An 18,357-nucleotide genomic window follows, 5' to 3' on the forward strand; every position below is an offset into this window, starting at 1 on the left:
CTTTCTCTTTCTCTCCAGGACAGCTGAGCTCCGAGCTGCCCCCTTGGGTGAGTAAAGACAGATCCCGAGTGATTATTTAATCAACAGAGAGAGAGAGGGGCTCAGGGTGGCTCAGGGTGGCTGTGGGACTTCAGCACAGCCCTGGGAGATAAGAGAAGCTGTCGGACAGACAGCGGTCGGGTCCAGCTGCCGCTCCGGCGCTTCCTGTAGGCAGAGCTGTTTCAGCGGCCCACACCGGCCCGGTTCTCCGACGACGTTGTGGGGGGGGGGGCTTTATTTCCTAATTAGGGGATAAACGCCTCATCTGGCAGTCGGGCCAGGACAGCGAGGACTTCAGGGTGCGCATCTGCGGCGGAGAAGCGCCCGTGAACTCGGAGCCGCTTTTTCAATGCATGAAAGAGCGTGCAAGTAACATTTCAAGACAAAACCCATCGTCAAGGGGTACAAAGCGCAAAATAAAAACAATTTCTGAGAAAGGTTCGAGCAAATTCGAGTCTGCACCGCTTTCACAGTTGAAATAGTCTCCAGATACTCCTTCTCACCCGGTTTCAAGTGCTCAGACACAGGACATTCATTACCAGCGAAATTTTAGTATCGTTTTCGACGGGGCTGAAACGTAACGTGACGTATTTTTCTCCACAGCAAATACCAGCCTCGGTCTCTCTCTCTCTCTTTTTTTAATATTAAGTTTGCAACTCGGTCTAGAAAGGGACATGGCCGACATAAACGTCGGAATCGTTTCAGGGCTCAAGTTTTCACACACGAAAAAATAAAACCACAAGGTGGCTCCGCTTTCGGTTTCACGAGACCGGGGCGAGGAAAATAAAAAGATAAAAACAATGTTTTCGCGCGTGTCAGACGAGAGGGACCCCCAGTGTTGTTTTTGCAACAGCAGTACCTGGATCAACTCGGTGTATAGCGCCCTGCAGCCCTAGCTGGCAGCCCCACCAGAGCCCAGCAGTGTGAGCCTGGCCAGTACCTGGAGGGGAGACTCCTGGGAAAACACTGAGGCTGCTGCTGGGAGAGGTGTGAGTGGGGCCAGCAGGGGGCACTCTCACCCTGCGGTCTGTGTGGGTCCTGATGCCCCAGTATAGTGACGGGGACACTGGACTGTAAACAGGCGCCGTCCTGCGGATGAGACGTCAAACCGAGGTCCTGACTCTCTGTGGTCATTAACAATCCCAGGGTGTCTCTCGAGAAGAGAAGGGGTGTCACCCCAGTGTCCTGGCCAAATTACCCCCCTGGTCTTTACCCATCATGGCCTCCTAATAACCCCCCTCTCTGAACTGGCTTCATCCCTCTGCTCTCCTCCCCACTGAGAGCTGGTGTGTGGGGAGAGGACTGGAGCATCATCCAGGTGGGGCTGCACACTGGTGGCGGTAGTGGGATCCCCAGGACCTGTAAAGAGCTGCACACTGGTGGCGGTAGTGGGATCTCCATGACCTGTAAAGAGCTGCACACTGGTGGCGGTAGTGGGATCCCCAGGACCTGTAAAGAGCTGCACACTGGTGGCGGTAGTGGGATCCCCAGGACCTGTAAAGAGCTGCACACTGGTGGCGGTAGTGGGATCCCCAGGACCTGTAAAGAGCTCTGAGTGGAGTGTCCAGAAAAAGCGCTATGTAAGTGTAAGGAGTTATTAATTATTATGATTATTATTTCTTCAGCTGTTTTTTCAAAAGGACGGCACTGTGACGCACTCGTTAAGGTCTCTTGGTGAGGACGTGCGATTGTACGACTGCGCCCACAGCTCTTCTGATCAGGGTACGTGATACTGGTGATGAATTCAATCTTCCTGCTCTCACAGAAGCGCAGAAGACACTGATATTAAACACAGAACCCACCGCCCCCACCCGGGCACACAGAGGACCACAGCTGCAGAGCTGTTCCTCTCGCACCGGTAACAGAGCGCCTGAACTGGGCAGACTGGGGTCACTGGGGGCCGGAGTCGCCGTGCACAATCACATGATCACCCGAGAGACAAGGCGCTATATCTCGGGAGCGAGACCAGCACAAACGAATGAGGGGAGTCTTCCTCAACGTACTGCTGCAGAGAAACGTCAGAACTCCTCCCTCCACCCCACCCCACCCCATACCCCAGTAACCCGATCGGAACAGGACGGCGCCGATCCATACCGTGTGGTTACCGTGCTCTGATCTGTCTGTGTGGTCGACACACACACACACTGTGAGGATTTGTGTGAGATGATGCCGTTCATGTTTGTGTTTGAAATGGTTTTCCCGTTGTCCGGACAGGAACGTGGTGACGATCAGGCATGGGGAATTCGCAGAGCCTCCCAGACAAAAGGTTGTCCTATTTATTAATTATTATTATTATTATTATTATTAATGTTGTTGTTCCACCGGGAGGACAGCCGGTCCGGTGGTTCTGGTCCTGTCCAGCCGGTCCGGTGGCTCAGGCCCGGTCCAGTTACACCAGGAGTGTCCTCGTCTCCCCTCAGCGCCAGCATGTCCTCGTCCTGCCTGCTCCCGGAGGAAGAGGAGAGCTACCCACCGGCCTGGCTCCAGCAGGGGGCGGAGCTGAGCTCCCTGTGCTCCGAGCCTGCCTGCTCCATCTGCCTGGGCGGCTTCTCCGACCCGGTGCGCACCGAGTGCGGCCACGAGTTCTGCCGGCGCTGCATCGAGACCTTCTGGGCCGACCACGAGCCCACCTGTCCCCAGTGCCGCCGGGTCTGTGACCCGGCCAGGACCGTGAGCAGAGAGGAGGTGAGCCACAGGGGGCCCTGTAGGCCACCGAACCCATCCGGATGGGCAGCTTGTTCCCCCCTCCCGCCCCTCTCTGTGTACAGTAGAGCCCCCTGTCCTGACTGGAGGAGCTCACCCAGCTGTGTCTGGAGAGAAGCCAAGGTATCAGCTTGTTCCCCCCTCCCGCCCCTCTCTGTGTACAGTAGAGCCTCCTGTCCTGACTGGAGGAGCTCACCCAGCTGTGTCTGGAGAGAAGCCAAGGTATCAGCTTGTTCCCCCCTCCCGCCCCTCTCTGTGTACAGTAGAGCCTCCTGTCCTGACTGGAGGAGCTCACCCAGCTGTGTCTGGAGAGAAGCCAGGGTATCAGCTTGTTCCCCCCTTCCGCCCCTCTCTATGTACAGTAGAGCCTCCTGTCCTGACTGGAGGAGCTCACCCAGCTGTGTCTGGAGAGAAACCAGGGTATCAGCTTGTTCCCCCCTCCCGCCCCTCTCTGTGTACAGTAGAGCCTCCTGTCCTGACTGGAGGAGCTCACCCAGCTGTGTCTGGAGAGAAGCCAGGGTATCAGCTTGTTCCCCCCTCCCGCCCCTCTCTGTGTACAGTAGAGCCCCCTGTCCTGACTGGAGGAGCTCACCCAGCTGTGTCTGGAGAGAAGCCAGGGTATCGGCTTGTTCCCCCCTCCCGCCCCTCTCTGTGTACAGTAGAGCCTCCTGTCCTGACTGGAGGAGCTCACCCAGCTGTGTCTGGAGAGAAGCCAGGGTATCGGCTTGTTCCCCCCTCCCACCCCTCTCTGTGTACAGTAGAGCCTCCTGTCCTGACTGGAGGAGCTCACCCAGCTGTGTCTGGAGAGAAGCCAGGGTATCAGCTTGTTCCCCCCTCCCACCCCTCTCTGTGTACAGCAGAGCCCCTGTCCTCAGTGGTTAACGCCCGGTGTGTCCCCAGGCCCCTGGGAGGCCCGTCCAGCTAGTTGAGGTCGGCGCCGATGGCTCCCTGCTGCTCCACCAGGAAGTCCTGCAGGACTGCTTCCTGTGCCAGGACGTGGGGCAGACTCCGGTCTGCGTGGTGGCCATCGTCGGGGAGAGGAGGATGGGCAAGTCCTTCCTCCTGAACTACCTCCTGCGTAAGCTGTCCAGAATGGTGAGCACTCCCCTCCCCCGCCACTCTCTGTGTAGATCACTGTCTCCCGTCACCCTCCCCCGCCACTCTCTGTGTAGATCACTGTCTCCCGTCACCCTCCCCCACCACTCTCTGTGTAGATCACTGTCTCCTGTCACCCTCCCCCGCCACTCTCTGTGTAGAGCAGTCTCCTGTCACCCTCCCCCGCCACTCTCTGTGTAGATCACTGTCTCCTGTCACCCTCCCCCACCACTCTCTGTGTAGAGCAGTCTCCTGTCACCCTCCCCCGCCACTCTCTGTGTAGAGCAGTCTCCTGTCACCCTCCCCCGCAACTCTCTGTGTAGATCACTGTCTCCTGTCACCCTCCCCCACCACTCTCTGTGTAGAGCAGTCTCCTGTCACCCTCCCCCGCCACTCTCTGTGTAGATCACTGTCTCCTGTCACCCTCCCCCACCACTCTCTGTGTAGAGTAGTCTCCTGTCAACGTCCCCCGCCACTCTCTGTGTAGATCACTGTCTCCTGTCACCCTCCCCCACCACTCTCTGTGTAGAGTAGTCTCCTGTCACCCTCCCCCACCACTCTCTGTGTAGATCACTGTCTCCTGTCACCCTCCCCCGCCACTCTCTGTGTAGAGCAGTCTCCTGTCACCCTCCCCCGCCACTCTCTGTGTAGATCACTGTCTCCTGTCACCCTCCCCCACCACTCTCTGTGTAGAGCAGTCTCCTGTCACCCTCCCCCGCCACTCTCTGTGTAGAGCAGTCTCCTGTCACCCTCCCCCGCAACTCTCTGTGTAGATCACTGTCTCCTGTCACCCTCCCCCACCACTCTCTGTGTAGAGCAGTCTCCTGTCACCCTCCCCCGCCACTCTCTGTGTAGATCACTGTCTCCTGTCACCCTCCCCCACCACTCTCTGTGTAGAGCAGTCTCCTGTCACCCTCCCCCGCCACTCTCTGTGTAGAGTAGTCTCCTGTCACCCTCCCCGCCACTCTCTGTGTAGAGTAGTCTCCTGTCACCCTCCCCCACCACTCTCTGTGTAGATCACTGTCTCCTGTCACCCTCCCCCGCCACTCTCTGTGTAGAGCAGTCTCCTGTCACCCTCCCCCACCACTCTCTGTGTAGATCACTGTCTCCTGTCACCCTCCCCCGCCACTCTCTGTGTAGAGCAGTCTCCTGTCACCCTCCCCCACCACTCTCTGTGTAGAGTAGTCTCCTGTCACCCTCCCCCGCCACTCTCTGTGTAGATCACTGTCTCCTGTCACCCTCCCCCACCACTCTCTGTGTAGATCACTGTCTCCTGTCACCCTCCCCCGCCACTCTCTGTGTAGATCATTGTCTCCTGTCACCCTCCCCCGCCACTCTCTGTGTAGAGCAGTCTCCTGTCACCCTCCCCCGCCACTCTCTGTGTAGATCACTGTCTCCTGTCACCCTCCCCCGCCACTCTCTGTGTAGAGCAGTCTCCTGTCAACGTCCCCCGCCACTCTCTGTGTAGAGCAGTCTCCTGTCCCGCTGCTTGGTTCTGACCCGTGAGCTTGTGCCCCAGGAGCGTGTGGAGGACTGGATGGATGACGAGGGCTCTCTGCGCGGGTTCGAGTGGCAGCCGGGAACCAAGAGCACCACAAGGGGCATCTTCATCTGGGACCGGCCCCTGTTCCTGGAGACGCTGGAGGGCAGGGTGAGGGGGGACAGGGGGGTCCCTGGTCTCTGTGCTGACTGTTTCTGTCTCTGTCTCTCAGACGGCCGTGTTCCTGCTGGACTCTGAGGGCAGGGTGAGGGGGGCTCTGGGGGTCCAGGGGGACAGGGGGGTCCCTAGTCTCTGTGCTGACTGTCTCTGTCTCTGTCTCTCAGACGGCCGTGTTCCTGCTGGACTCTGAGGGCAGGGTGAGGGGGGCTCTGGGGGTCCAGGGGGACAGGGGGGTCCCTGGTCTCTGTGCTGACTGTCTCTGTCTCTGTCTCTCAGACGGCCGTGTTCCTGCTGGACTCTGAGGGCAGGGTGAGGGGGGCTCTGGGGGTCCAGGGGGACAGGGGGGTCCCTGGTCTCTGTGCTGACTGTCTCTGTCTCTGTCTCTCAGACGGCCGTGTTCCTGCTGGACTCCGAGGGCTGTATGGATCTGGATCGGAAGCCTGAGCTCAGTGTGAAGCTGTTGGCCCTGAGTGTCCTCCTGAGCTCCCACCTGGTGAGCCCCGCTGACCCCTACTGAACCCCACTGAATCTCACTGAGCCCCGCTGACCCCTACTGAACCCCACTGAATCTCACTGAGCCCCGCTGACCCCTACTGAACCCCACTGAATCTCACTGAGCCCTGCTGACCCCTACTGAACCCCACTGAATCTCACTGAGCCCTGCTGACCCCTACTGACCCCACTGAATCTCACTGAGCCCCGCTGACCCCTACTGAACCCCACTGAATCTCACTGAGCCCCGCTGACCCCTACTGACCCCTACTGAATCTCACTGAGCCCCGCTGACCCCTACTGACCCCACTGAATCTCACTGAGCCCCGCTGACCCCTACTGAACCTCACTGAATCTCACTGAGCCCTGCTGACCCCTACTGAACCTCACTGAATCTCACTGAGCCCTGCTGACCCCTACTGAACCCCACTGAATCTCACTGAGCCCCGCTGACCCCTACTGACCCCTACTGAATCTCACTGAGCCCCGCTGACCCCTACTGACCCCTACTGAACCTCACTGAGCCCCGCTGACCCCTACTGAACCCCACTGAATCTCACTGAGCCCTGCTGACCCCTACTGACCCCTACTGAATCTCACTGAGACCGTCTGACCCCTACTGAACCCCACTGAATCTCACTGAGCCCCGCTGACCCCTACTGACCCCACTGAATCTCACTGAGCCCTGCTGACCCCTACTGACCCCTACTGAATCTCACTGAGCCCCGCTGACCCCTACTGAACCCCACTGAATCTCACTGAGCCCCGCTGACCCCTACTGAACCCCACTGAATCTCACTGAGCCCCGCTGACCCCTACTGACCCCTACTGAATCTCACTGAGCCCCGCTGACCCCTACTGACCCCTACTGAATCTCACTGAGCCCCGCTGACCCCTACTGACCCCTACTGAATCTCACTGAGCCCCGCTGACCCCTACTGACCCCTACTGAATCTCACTGAGCCCTGCTGACCCCTACTGACCCCACTGAATCTCACTGAGCCCCGCTGACCCCTACTGAACCCCACTGAATCTCACTGAGCCCTGCTGACCCCTACTGACCGCTACTGAATCTCACTGAGCCCTGCTGACCCCTACTGACCCCTACTGAATCTCACTGAGCCCCGCTGACCCCTACTGAACCCCACTGAATCTCACTGAGCCCCGCTGACCCCTACTGACCCCTACTGAATCTCACTGAGCCCGTCTGACCCCTACTGACCCCACTGAATCTCACTGAGCCCCGCTGACCCCTACTGAACCTCACTGAATCTCACTGAGCCCCGCTGACCCCTACTGACCCCTACTGAATCTCACTGAGCCCGTCTGACCCCTACTGACCCCACTGAATCTCACTGAGCCCCGCTGACCCCTACTGACCCCTACTGAATCTCACTGAGCCCCGCTGACCCCTACTGAACCTCACTGAATCTCACTGAGCCCCGCTGACCCCTACTGAACCCCACTGAATCTCACTGAGCCCCGCTGACCCCTACTGACCCCTACTGAATCTCACTGAGCCCCGCTGACCCCTACTGAACCTCACTGAATCTCACTGAGCCCCGCTGACCCCTACTGACCCCACTGAATCTCACTGAGCCCTGCTGACCCCTACTGACCCCACTGAATCTCACTGAGCCCCGCTGACCCCTACTGAACCCCACTGAATCTCACTGAGCCCCGCTGACCCCTACTGAACCCCACTGAATCTCACTGAGCCCCGCTGACCCCTACTGAACCTCACTGAATCTCACTGAGCCCCGCTGACCCCTACTGACCCCTACTGAACCTCACTGAGCCCGTCTGACCCCTACTGACCCCTACTGAATCTCACTGAGCCCCGCTGACCCCTACTGAACCTCACTGAATCTCACTGAGCCCCGCTGACCCCTACTGACCCCTACTGAATCTCACTGAGCCCGTCTGACCCCTACTGAACCCCACTGAATCTCACTGAGCCCCGCTGACCCCTACTGACCCCACTGAATCTCAGTGAGCCCCGCTGACCCCTACTGACCCCTACTGAATCTCACTGAGCCCCGCTGACCCCTACTGAACCCCACTGAATCTCACTGAGCCCTGCTGACCCCTACTGACCCCTACTGAATCTCACTGAGCCCTGCTGACCCCTACTGACCGCTACTGAATCTCACTGAGCCCCGCTGACCCCTACTGAACCCCACTGAATCTCACTGAGCCCTGCTGACCCCTACTGACCCCTACTGAATCTCACTGAGCCCTGCTGACCCCTACTGACCCCTACTGAATCTCACTGAGCCCCGCTGACCCCTACTGACCCCACTGAATCTCACTGAGCCCCGCTGACCCCTACTGACCCCTACTGAATCTCACTGAGCCCCGCTGACCCCTACTGAACCCCACTGAATCTCACTGAGCCCTGCTGACCCCTACTGAACCCCACTGAATCTCACTGAGCCCTGCTGACCCCTACTGACCCCTACTGAATCTCACTGAGCCCCGCTGACCCCTACTGACCCCTACTGAACCTCACTGAGCCCCGCTGACCCCTACTGACCCCTACTGAATCTCACTGAGCCCCGCTGACCCCTACTGAACCTCACTGAATCTCACTGAGCCCTGCTGACCCCTACTGACCGCTACTGAATCTCACTGAGCCCCGCTGACCCCTACTGACCCCTACTGAACCTCACTGAGCCCCGCTGACCCCTACTGAACCTCACTGAATCTCACTGAGCCCCGCTGACCCCTACTGACCCCACTGAATCTCACTGAGCCCCGCTGACCCCTACTGACCCCTACTGAACCTCACTGAGCCCCGCTGACCCCTACTGACCCCTACTGAATCTCACTGAGCCCTGCTGACCCCTACTGAACCCCACTGAATCTCACTGAGCCCTGCCTGACCCCTACTGAACCCCACTGAATCTCACTGAGCCCCGCTGACCCCTACTGACCCCACTGAATCTCACTGAGCCCCGCTGACCCCTACTGAACCCCACTGAATCTCACTGAGCCCTGCTGACCCCTACTGACCCCTACTGAATCTCACTGAGCCCGTCTGACCCCTACTGACCCCTACTGAATCTCACTGAGCCCTGCTGACCCCTACTGACCGCTACTGAATCTCACTGAGCCCCGCTGACCCCTACTGACCCCACTGAATCTCACTGAGCCCTGCTGACCCCTACTGAACCCCACTGAATCTCACTGAGCCCTGCTGACCCCTACTGACCCCTACTGAACTTCACTGAGCCCTGCTGACCCCTAGTGACCCCACTGAATCTCACTGAGCCCCGCTGACCCCTACTGAACCCCACTGAATCTCACTGAGCCCCGCTGACCCCTACTGACCCCTACTGAATCTCACTGAGCCCCGCTGACCCCTACTGACCCCTACTGAATCTCACTGAGCCCTGCTGACCCCTACTGAACCCAACTTAACCTCACTGAGCCCCGCTGACCCCTACTGAACCTCACTGAATCTCACTGAGCCCGTCTGACCCCTACTGACCCCTACTGAATCTCACTGAGCCCCGCTGACCCCTACTGACCCCTACTGAATCTCACTGAGCCCCGCTGACCCCTACTGACCCCACTGAATCTCACTGAGCCCCGCTGACCCCTACTGACCCCTACTGAATCTCACTGAGCCCTGCTGACCCCTACTGAACCTCACTGAATCTCACTGAGCCCTGCTGACCCCTACTGACCCCTACTGAATCTCACTGAGCCCCGCTGACCCCTACTGACCCCTACTGAACCTCACTGAGCCCCGCTGACCCCTACTGACCCCTACTGAATCTCACTGAGCCCCGCTGACCCCTACTGACCCCTACTGAATCTCACTGAGCCCCGCTGACCCCTACTGAACCTCACTGAATCTCACTGAGCCCCGCTGACCCCTACTGACCCCTACTGAATCTCACTGAGCCCCGCTGACCCCTACTGACCCCTACTGAACCTCACTGAGCCCCGCTGACCCCTACTGACCCCTACTGAATCTCACTGAGCCCCGCTGACCCCTACTGACCCCTACTGAACCTCACTGAGCCCTGCTGACCCCTACTGACCCCTACTGAATCTCACTGAGCCCCGCTGACCCCTACTGACCCCACTGAATCTCACTGAGCCCCGCTGACCCCTACTGAACCTCACTGAATCTCACTGAGCCCTGCTGACCCCTACTGACCCCTACTGAATCTCACTGAGCCCCGCTGACCCCTACTGACCCCAATGAATCTCACTGAGCCCCGCTGACCCCTACTGAACCTCACTGAATCTCACTGAGCCCCGCTGACCCCTACTGACCCCACTGAATCTCACTGAGCTCCGCTGACCCCTACTGACCCCTACTGAATCTCAGTGAGCCCCGCTGACCCCTACTGACCCCTACGAACCTCACTGAGCCCGTCTGACCCCTACTGACCCCTACTGAATCTCACTGAGCCCTGCTGACCCCTACTGACCCCTACTGAATCTCACTGAGCCCTGCTGACCCCTACTGACCCCTACTGAATCTCACTGAGCCCTGCTGAACCCTACTGACCCCACTGAATCTCACTGAGCCCCGCTGACCCCTACTGAACCCCACTGAATCTCACTGAGCCCCGCTGACCCCTACTGAACCCCACTGAATCTCACTGAGCCCCGCTGACCCCTACTGACCCCTACTGAATCTCACTGAGCCCCGCTGACCCCTACTGACCCCACTGAATCTCACTGAGCCCCGCTGACCCCTACTGACCCCTACTGAATCTCACTGAGCCCCGCTGACCCCTACTGACCCCACTGAATCTCACTGAGCCCCGCTGACCCCTACTGACCCCTACTGAATCTCACTGAGCCCGTCTGACCCCTACTGACCCCTACTGAATCTCACTGAGCCCTGCTGACCCCTACTGACCGCTACTGAATCTCACTGAGCCCTGCTGACCCCTACTGACCCCTACTGAATCTCACTGAGCCCCGCTGACCCCTACTGAACCCCACTGAATCTCACTGAGCCCCGCTGACCCCTACTGACCGCTACTGAATCTCACTGAGCCCCGCTGACCCCTACTGAACCTCACTGAATCTCACTGAGCCCCGCTGACCCCTACTGACCCCTACTGAATCTCACTGAGCCCCGCTGACCCCTACTGACCCCACTGAATCTCACTGAGCCCTGCTGACCCCTACTGACCCCTACTGAATCTCACTGAGCCCCGCTGACCCCTACTGAACCTCACTGAATCTCACTGAGCCCCGCTGACCCCTACTGAACCCCACTGAATCTCACTGAGCCCTGCTGACCCCTACTGACCCCTACTGAATCTCACTGAGCCCTGCTGACCCCTACTGACCGCTACTGAATCTCACTGAGCCCCGCTGACCCCTACTGACCCCTACTGAATCTCACTGAGCCCTGCTGACCCCTACTGACCCCTACTGAATCTCACTGAGCCCTGCTGACCCCTACTGACCGCTACTGAATCTCACTGAGCCCTGCTGACCCCTACTGACCCCTACTGAATCTCACTGAGCCCCGCTGACCCCTACTGAACCCCACTGAATCTCACTGAGCCCCGCTGACCCCTACTGAACCCCACTGAATCTCACTGAGCCCTGCTGACCCCTACTGAACCCCACTGAATCTCACTGAGCCCTGCTGACCCCTACTGACCCCTACTGAACCTCACTGAGCCCTGCCTGACCCCTACTGACCCCTACTGAATCTCACTGAGCCCCGCTGACCCCTACTGACCCCACTGAATCTCACTGAGCCCCGCTGACCCCTACTGAACCCCACTGAATCTCACTGAGCCCTGCTGACCCCTACTGACCCCTACTGAATCTCACTGAGCCCCGCTGACCCCTACTGAACCTCACTGAATCTCACTGAGCCCCGCTGACCCCTACTGAACCCCACTGAATCTCACTGAGCCCTGCTGACCCCTACTGACCCCTACTGAATCTCACTGAGCCCGTCTGACCCCTACTGACCCCTACTGAATCTCACTGAGCCCTGCTGACCCCTACTGACCGCTACTGAATCTCACTGAGCCCCGCTGACCCCTACTGACCCCACTGAATCTCACTGAGCCCTGCTGACCCCTACTGAACCCCACTGAATCTCACTGAGCCCTGCTGACCCCTACTGACCCCTACTGAACCTCACTGAGCCCTGCTGACCCCTAGTGACCCCACTGAATCTCACTGAGCCCCGCTGACCCCTACTGAACCCCACTGAATCTCACTGAGCCCCGCTGACCCCTACTGACCCCTACTGAATCTCACTGAGCCCCGCTGACCCCTACTGACCCCTACTGAATCTCACTGAGCCCTGCTGACCCCTACTGAACCCAACTTAACCTCACTGAGCCCCGCTGACCCCTACTGAACCTCACTGAATCTCACTGAGCCCGTCTGACCCCTACTGACCCCTACTGAATCTCACTGAGCCCCGCTGACCCCTACTGACCCCTACTGAATCTCACTGAGCCCCGCTGACCCCTACTGACCCCACTGAATCTCACTGAGCCCCGCTGACCCCTACTGACCCCTACTGAATCTCACTGAGCCCTGCTGACCCCTACTGAACCTCACTGAATCTCACTGAGCCCCGCTGACCCCTACTGACCCCTACTGAATCTCACTGAGCCCCGCTGACCCCTACTGACCCCTACTGAACCTCACTGAGCCCCGCTGACCCCTACTGACCCCTACTGAATCTCACTGAGCCCCGCTGACCCCTACTGACCCCTACTGAATCTCACTGAGCCCCGCTGACCCCTACTGAACCTCACTGAATCTCACTGAGCCCCGCTGACCCCTACTGACCCCTACTGAATCTCACTGAGCCCCGCTGACCCCTACTGACCCCTACTGAACCTCACTGAGCCCCGCTGACCCCTACTGACCCCTACTGAATCTCACTGAGCCCCGCTGACCCCTACTGACCCCTACTGAACCTCACTGAGCCCTGCTGACCCCTACTGACCCCTACTGAATCTCACTGAGCCCCGCTGACCCCTACTGACCCCACTGAATCTCACTGAGCCCCGCTGACCCCTACTGAACCTCACTGAATCTCACTGAGCCCTGCTGACCCCTACTGACCCCTACTGAATCTCACTGAGCCCCGCTGACCCCTACTGACCCCACTGAATCTCACTGAGCCCCGCTGACCCCTACTGAACCTCACTGAATCTCACTGAGCCCCGCTGACCCCTACTGACCCCACTGAATCTCACTGAGCTCCGCTGACCCCTACTGACCCCTACTGAATCTCAGTGAGCCCCGCTGACCCCTACTGACCCCTACGAACCTCACTGAGCCCGTCTGACCCCTACTGACCCCTACTGAATCTCACTGAGCCCTGCTGACCCCTACTGACCCCTACTGAATCTCACTGAGCCCTGCTGACCCCTACTGACCCCACTGAATCTCACTGAGCCCCGCTGACCCCTACTGAACCCCACTGAATCTCACTGAGCCCCGCTGACCCCTACTGAACCCCACTGAATCTCACTGAGCCCCGCTGACCCCTACTGACCCCTACTGAATCTCACTGAGCCCCGCTGACCCCTACTGACCCCACTGAATCTCACTGAGCCCCGCTGACCCCTACTGACCCCTACTGAATCTCACTGAGCCCCGCTGACCCCTACTGACCCCACTGAATCTCACTGAGCCCCGCTGACCCCTACTGACCCCTACTGAATCTCACTGAGCCCGTCTGACCCCTACTGACCCCTACTGAATCTCACTGAGCCCTGCTGACCCCTACTGACCGCTACTGAATCTCACTGAGCCCTGCTGACCCCTACTGACCCCTACTGAATCTCACTGAGCCCCGCTGACCCCTACTGAACCCCACTGAATCTCACTGAGCCCTGCTGACCCCTACTGACCGCTACTGAATCTCACTGAGCCCCGCTGACCCCTACTGAACCTCACTGAATCTCACTGAGCCCTGCTGACCCCTACTGACCCCTACTGAATCTCACTGAGCCCCGCTGACCCCTACTGACCCCACTGAATCTCACTGAGCCCTGCTGACCCCTACTGACCCCTACTGAATCTCACTGAGCCCCGCTGACCCCTACTGAACCTCACTGAATCTCACTGAGCCCCGCTGACCCCTACTGAACCCCACTGAATCTCACTGAGCCCTGCTGACCCCTACTGACCCCTACTGAATCTCACTGAGCCCTGCTGACCCCTACTGACCGCTACTGAATCTCACTGAGCCCCGCTGACCCCTACTGACCCCTACTGAATCTCACTGAGCCCTGCTGACCCCTACTGACCCCTACTGAATCTCACTGAGCCCTGCTGACCCCTACTGACCGCTACTGAATCTCACTGAGCCCTGCTGACCCCTACTGACCCCTACTGAATCTCACTGAGCCCCGCTGACCCCTACTGAACCCCACTGAATCTCACTGAGCCCCGCTGACCCCTACTGAACCCCACTGAATCTCACTGAGCCCTGCTGACCCCTACTGAACCCCACTGAATCTCACTGAGCCCTGCTGACCCCTACTGACCCCTACTGAACCTCACTGAGCCCTGCCTGACCCCTACTGACCCCTACTGAATCTCACTGAGCCCCGCTGACCCCTACTGACCCCACTGAATCTCACTGAGCCCCGCTGACCCCTACTGAACCCCACTGAATCTCACTGAGCCCTGCTGACCCCTACTGACCCCTACTGAATCTCACTGAGCCCCGCTGACCCCTACTGAACCTCACTGAATCTCACTGAGCCCTGCTGACCCCTACTGACCCCTACGAACCTCACTGAGCCCCGCTGACCTCTACTGACCCCTACTGAACCTCACTGAGCCCTGCTGACCCCTACTGACCCCTACTGCCCCTGCCTGTACCCCTCTGCCCCTGACTGCCCCTGCCTGTACCCCACTGCCCCTGACTGTCCCTGCCTGCACCCCACTGCCCCTGCCTGTCCCTGCCTGTACCCCACTGCCCCTGACTGTCCCTGCCTGTACCCCACTGTCCCTAACTGCCCCTGCTTGTACCCCTCTGCCCCTGACTGTCCCTGCCTGTCCCTGCCTGTACCCCTCTGCCCCTGACTGTCCCTGCCTGTCCCTGCCTGTACCCCTCTGCCCCTGACTGCCCCTGCCTGTACCCCACTGCCCCTGACTGCCCCTCTCCTCTCTCCCAGATCTTCAACGTGCGTGGCGATGTGAAGACGTCCGAACTGGAATACCTGGAGGTACAGCTCACAGGGCGCGGTCTGGGCTCGGGACTCGCACCCCCAGGCAATAGACACCAGTGGGCACCCCGTGACCCAGACATGTGCGCCCCCTGCTGGTGACTTGCGATGTGGCCGGGGCTCTGCAGGTCTCGTGGTGCTGGGTGTGCTGATCAGGCAGGCTAGGGAGCTGCTGTCCCTGTATCTGTGTGTGAGACGATTCTGTCTCTGTCTCTGTCTCTGTCTCCCCTGTCTCCCCTGTCTGTCTCTCTCTCTCCTGTCTTCTGTCTCTGTCTCTGCTCTCTCTCTCCTCTGTCTCTGCTCTCTCTCTCTCTCCCCTGTCTCTCTCTCTCTCCCCTGTCTCTGTCTCCGCTCTTTCAATTCAATTCAATTCAATTCAAGGTGACCCCTATCTCTCTCACCCTGACCCCTCTCTCTCACCTGTCTGACTCACCCTGACCCCTCTCTCTCTCTCTCACCCTGACCCCTCTCTCTCTCTCTCTCTCTCAATTCAATTCAATTCAATTCAAAGTGCTTTATTAGCATGACCGATGGGTACAATCAGTGTTGCCAAAGCAAATAAAAATAATCAAATTAACATGGAACAAAACAAAAAATAAAAGTAAAATAAAATCTACAGACATGTTACAGACATTTACAACAAAGACATATTATATAATATTGACATATACTGTAGGCGGCTGGAGCATTATTGGGAGACGGACTCACTGTTCCTCAGGCTGTGACAGGAGATCACATACTGGGCTGCCAGTTCAGCTGAGTTCCCTCCTCCCTCTCCCAGTAGGATTGGGACCTGTTGTGGTTTTGGCAGGTGTGGGAACTCTGGGATGAGATTTCTGAATTTCGGGACGAATGTTTCTCTAATCCCAGAGTATCTGTCACAGTGCAGTAGGAAGTGCACCTCTGTCTCTATTTCTCCCTGCTGGCAGTGGGAGCACAGCCTGTCCTCTCTGGGCAGCCAGGTCTGCCTGTGTCGCCCAGTTTCTATGGCCAGGTTGTGGTCACTGAGCCTGTACTTCGTCAGGGTCTGTTTCTGTTTATTTTTTATTTTGGTCAAATATTCAGCTAGTGTGTATTGTCTGTTTAAGGTTCTGTAGCATTCCAGTTTATGTTGTATTTGTGTGTGTGTGTCCCAGTGTGTGAGATATTGCTGTCTGATCTGTGCTGTGATGTGGTTGAGTCTGGGTTGTGGTGCTCTAGCAGTGCTGTCCTGAGGCTGGTTGTGTGTTGTGTGTATTGTGCTGTGATGTGGTTGAGTCTGGGTTGTGGTGCTCTAGCAGTGCTGTCCTGAGGCTGGTTGTGAGTTGTGTGTATTGTGCTGTGATGTGGTTGAGTCTGGGTTGTGGTGCTCTAGCAGTGCTGTCCTGAGGCTGGTTGTGAGTTGTGTGTATTGTGCTGTGATGTGGTTGAGTCTGGGTTGTGGTGCTCTAGCAGTGCTGTCCTGAGGCTGGTTGTGAGTTGTGTGTATTGTGCTGTGATGTGGTTGAGTCTGGGTTGTGGTGCTCTAGCAGTGCTGTCCTGAGGCTGGTTGTGTGTTGTGTGTATTGTGCTGTGATGTGGTTGAGTCTGGGTTGTGGTGCTCTAGCAGTGCTGTCCTGAGGCTGGTTGTGAGTTGTGTGTATTGTGCTGTGATGTGGTTGAGTCTGGGTTGTGGTGCTCTAGCAGTGCTGTCCTGAGGCTGGTTGTGTGTTGTGTGTATTGTGCTGTGATGTGGTTGAGTCTGGGTTGTGGTGCTCTAGCAGTGCTGTCCTGAGGCTGGTTGTGTGTTGTGTGTATTGTGCTGTGATGTGGTTGAGTCTGGGTTGTGGTGCTCTAGCAGTGCTGTCCTGAGGCTGGTTGTGAGTTGTGTGTATTGTGCTGTGATGTGGTTGAGTCTGGGTTGTGGTGCTCTAGCAGTGCTGTCCTGAGGCTGGTTGTGAGTTGTGTGTATTGTGCTGTGATGTGGTTGAGTCTGGGTTGTGGTGCTCTAGCAGTGCTGTCCTGAGGCTGGTTGTGAGTTGTGTGTATTGTGCTGTGATGTGGTTGAGTCTGGGTTGTGGTGCTCTAGCAGTGCTGTCCTGAGGCTGGTTGTGAGTTGTGTGTATTGTGCTGTGATGTGGTTGAGTCTGGGTTGTGGTGCTCTAGCAGTGCTGTCCTGATGCTGGTTAGTGTTGGTGTGGCTCAGGTCGGTGACCCTCAGGACCAGCTGGCTCAGGGGGCTCTGTTTTGGGCTCAGCTCTTGGCTCAGCAGGGCTTTGTGGTGGTAGGAATTTTGGTCACTGTTTTTTAGGTGTAGCCAATACTTTAATATTCTTTTCTGTATGTTTATCAATAGAGGGTACTGGCCTAATTCGGCCCTGCACCCGTTGTTAGGAGTTTTTCTCTGCACACGGAGGAAGATTCTACAGATCTCCATGTGCAGAGTTTCTGTGGGGTGTTTGTCCCATTGGGTGTAATCCTGGTCTGTGAGGGGACCCCACACTTCACTGCCGCATAGGGCAATGGGTTGGATTACACTTTCAAATATTTGGAGCCAGATTCTTGTTGGTGGGCTGATGTTGAAGAGCCTCCTTCTTATTGCGTAGAAAGCCCTGAGTGCCTTCTCCCTCAGTGCCTCTCTCCCTCTCTCTCTCTCTCCCTGCAGCTCCTGTGTCAGGTGCTGGAACAGGGTGGAGATGCCTTCCGCCTGCAGCACCTGCAGGTGAACCCCCTCCTCTCCGATCTCTCACGTCGAGGTGTCCAAGCGTCCGCGTCTGACTGGGGCTCTCCGGGCGGACATGTTGCGTGAGTCTCCCTGAGACCTCTCTCCATCTCCGATCCAGGGCTTCGACTTCCTGGTGCGAGACTGGACCCAGTCTGCGGAGCTGGGCGAGAATGGGGGAGCCCAGCACCTGGACAAGATCGTCCAGGTAAGAGGACAGGAGCCAGCGCCCCCTACAGGCTGGGGTACAGATACTGCAGACTGGTCAGAGCGCCCCTACAGGCTGGGGTACAGATACTGCAGACTGGTCAGAGCACCCCTACAGGCTGGGGTACAGCCCCCTACAGGCTGGGGTACAGATACTGCAGACTGGTCAGAGCACCCCTACAGGCTGGGGTACAGATACTGCAGACTGGTCAGAGTGCCCCTACAGGCTGGGGTACAGATACTGCAGACTGGTCAGAGCGCCCCTACAGGCTGGGGTACAG

The 18,357-nt window shown here is 58.0% G+C and overlaps 1 protein-coding gene across 1 annotated transcript in view; it reads left to right on the forward strand.

Annotated features, from left to right (window-relative positions):
* Nucleotides 1-18,357, forward strand: part of LOC138243166 (RING finger protein 112-like) — a 49,283-nt gene continuing 30,926 nt past the window's right edge. Inside the window, exons 1-10 of the mRNA XM_069198685.1 lie at nucleotides 1-47; nucleotides 1,665-1,761; nucleotides 2,254-2,305; nucleotides 2,460-2,724; nucleotides 3,643-3,837; nucleotides 5,357-5,488; nucleotides 5,886-5,990; nucleotides 15,139-15,189; nucleotides 17,813-17,869; nucleotides 17,991-18,077. Of these exons, the coding sequence (XP_069054786.1) occupies nucleotides 2,274-2,305; nucleotides 2,460-2,724; nucleotides 3,643-3,837; nucleotides 5,357-5,488; nucleotides 5,886-5,990; nucleotides 15,139-15,189; nucleotides 17,813-17,869; nucleotides 17,991-18,077 (924 nt within the window). The 5' untranslated portion in view covers nucleotides 1-47; nucleotides 1,665-1,761; nucleotides 2,254-2,273. The remainder of the gene's footprint in view (nucleotides 48-1,664; nucleotides 1,762-2,253; nucleotides 2,306-2,459; nucleotides 2,725-3,642; nucleotides 3,838-5,356; nucleotides 5,489-5,885; nucleotides 5,991-15,138; nucleotides 15,190-17,812; nucleotides 17,870-17,990; nucleotides 18,078-18,357) is intronic.

This window comes from Lepisosteus oculatus, chromosome 14 (assembly GCF_040954835.1).
Source record: "Lepisosteus oculatus isolate fLepOcu1 chromosome 14, fLepOcu1.hap2, whole genome shotgun sequence".
NCBI classification, from domain to species: domain Eukaryota; kingdom Metazoa; phylum Chordata; class Actinopteri; order Semionotiformes; family Lepisosteidae; genus Lepisosteus; species Lepisosteus oculatus.